This window comes from Penaeus monodon, chromosome 23 (assembly GCF_015228065.2).
Source record: "Penaeus monodon isolate SGIC_2016 chromosome 23, NSTDA_Pmon_1, whole genome shotgun sequence".
NCBI classification, from domain to species: Eukaryota; Metazoa; Arthropoda; class Malacostraca; order Decapoda; family Penaeidae; genus Penaeus; species Penaeus monodon.
The window spans coordinates 34,207,762-34,208,385 of NC_051408.1; the positions used below are offsets into that span (position 1 = coordinate 34,207,762).

Here is a 624-nt window from a genome sequence, read left to right on the forward strand (position 1 = left end):
TCAACCATAAAATCAATAGTAGATCTAATGTGGAATGCATCCATCTTAATTAAACAAGGATCACTCTAAAACATGATATCAAATTTTTTTTTTTTTATTAAATGCAAAAGACATCCTCCCACGCACCACTTCCTGGACAAGGGACACCAGCTCGTGTAACCTCCTTCGCAACTGGGCGACCTCCTCCCTGATCTGTGTGATGTGTTGCTCGTAGACCTCCTCTAGCGGCTTGAAGGTGTGGCCAGAGTGCGTCCCACCCCAGAGTGCGCACTGGTGACAGATGCATTTGCCACAGGTCCAACAGTACACACTTAACTTCTCTTGGTGGCTGTCGCACCTGTAAAAGTGTGGAGGGTTTAATGAGTAAAACAATGGACAATGACACAATTATGTTTTTTATTGTTTAATTTCTTTTGCTTTTCCTGGCATTGTTTGGTTGTATAATTACATGTTAAAATAAGTCAAATAAGCATTATATATTTTCAATTTTCAACTACACCTGGAAAATACAAATAGTTTTATCATGGTCATTTCTGTCTGTTAGAGCAAAGGTTCTGCCACTGTCCTGGTGTACTAGAGGTGGATACAAACAAAATACAGAGGGTAGGAACTGGGGATGCAGAA

At 40.4% G+C, this 624-nt stretch overlaps 1 protein-coding gene across 1 annotated transcript in view; it reads right to left on the minus strand.

The window, feature by feature from the left end:
- The window catches only part of LOC119587945 (E3 ubiquitin-protein ligase TRIM37-like), a gene marked incomplete in the record, with an annotated part of 49,872 nt that overhangs the window by 13,357 nt on the left and 35,891 nt on the right, over positions 1 to 624 (minus strand). Inside the window, 1 exon segment of the mRNA XM_037936657.1 lies at positions 127 to 342. Within this exon segment, the coding sequence (XP_037792585.1) occupies positions 127 to 342 (216 nt within the window).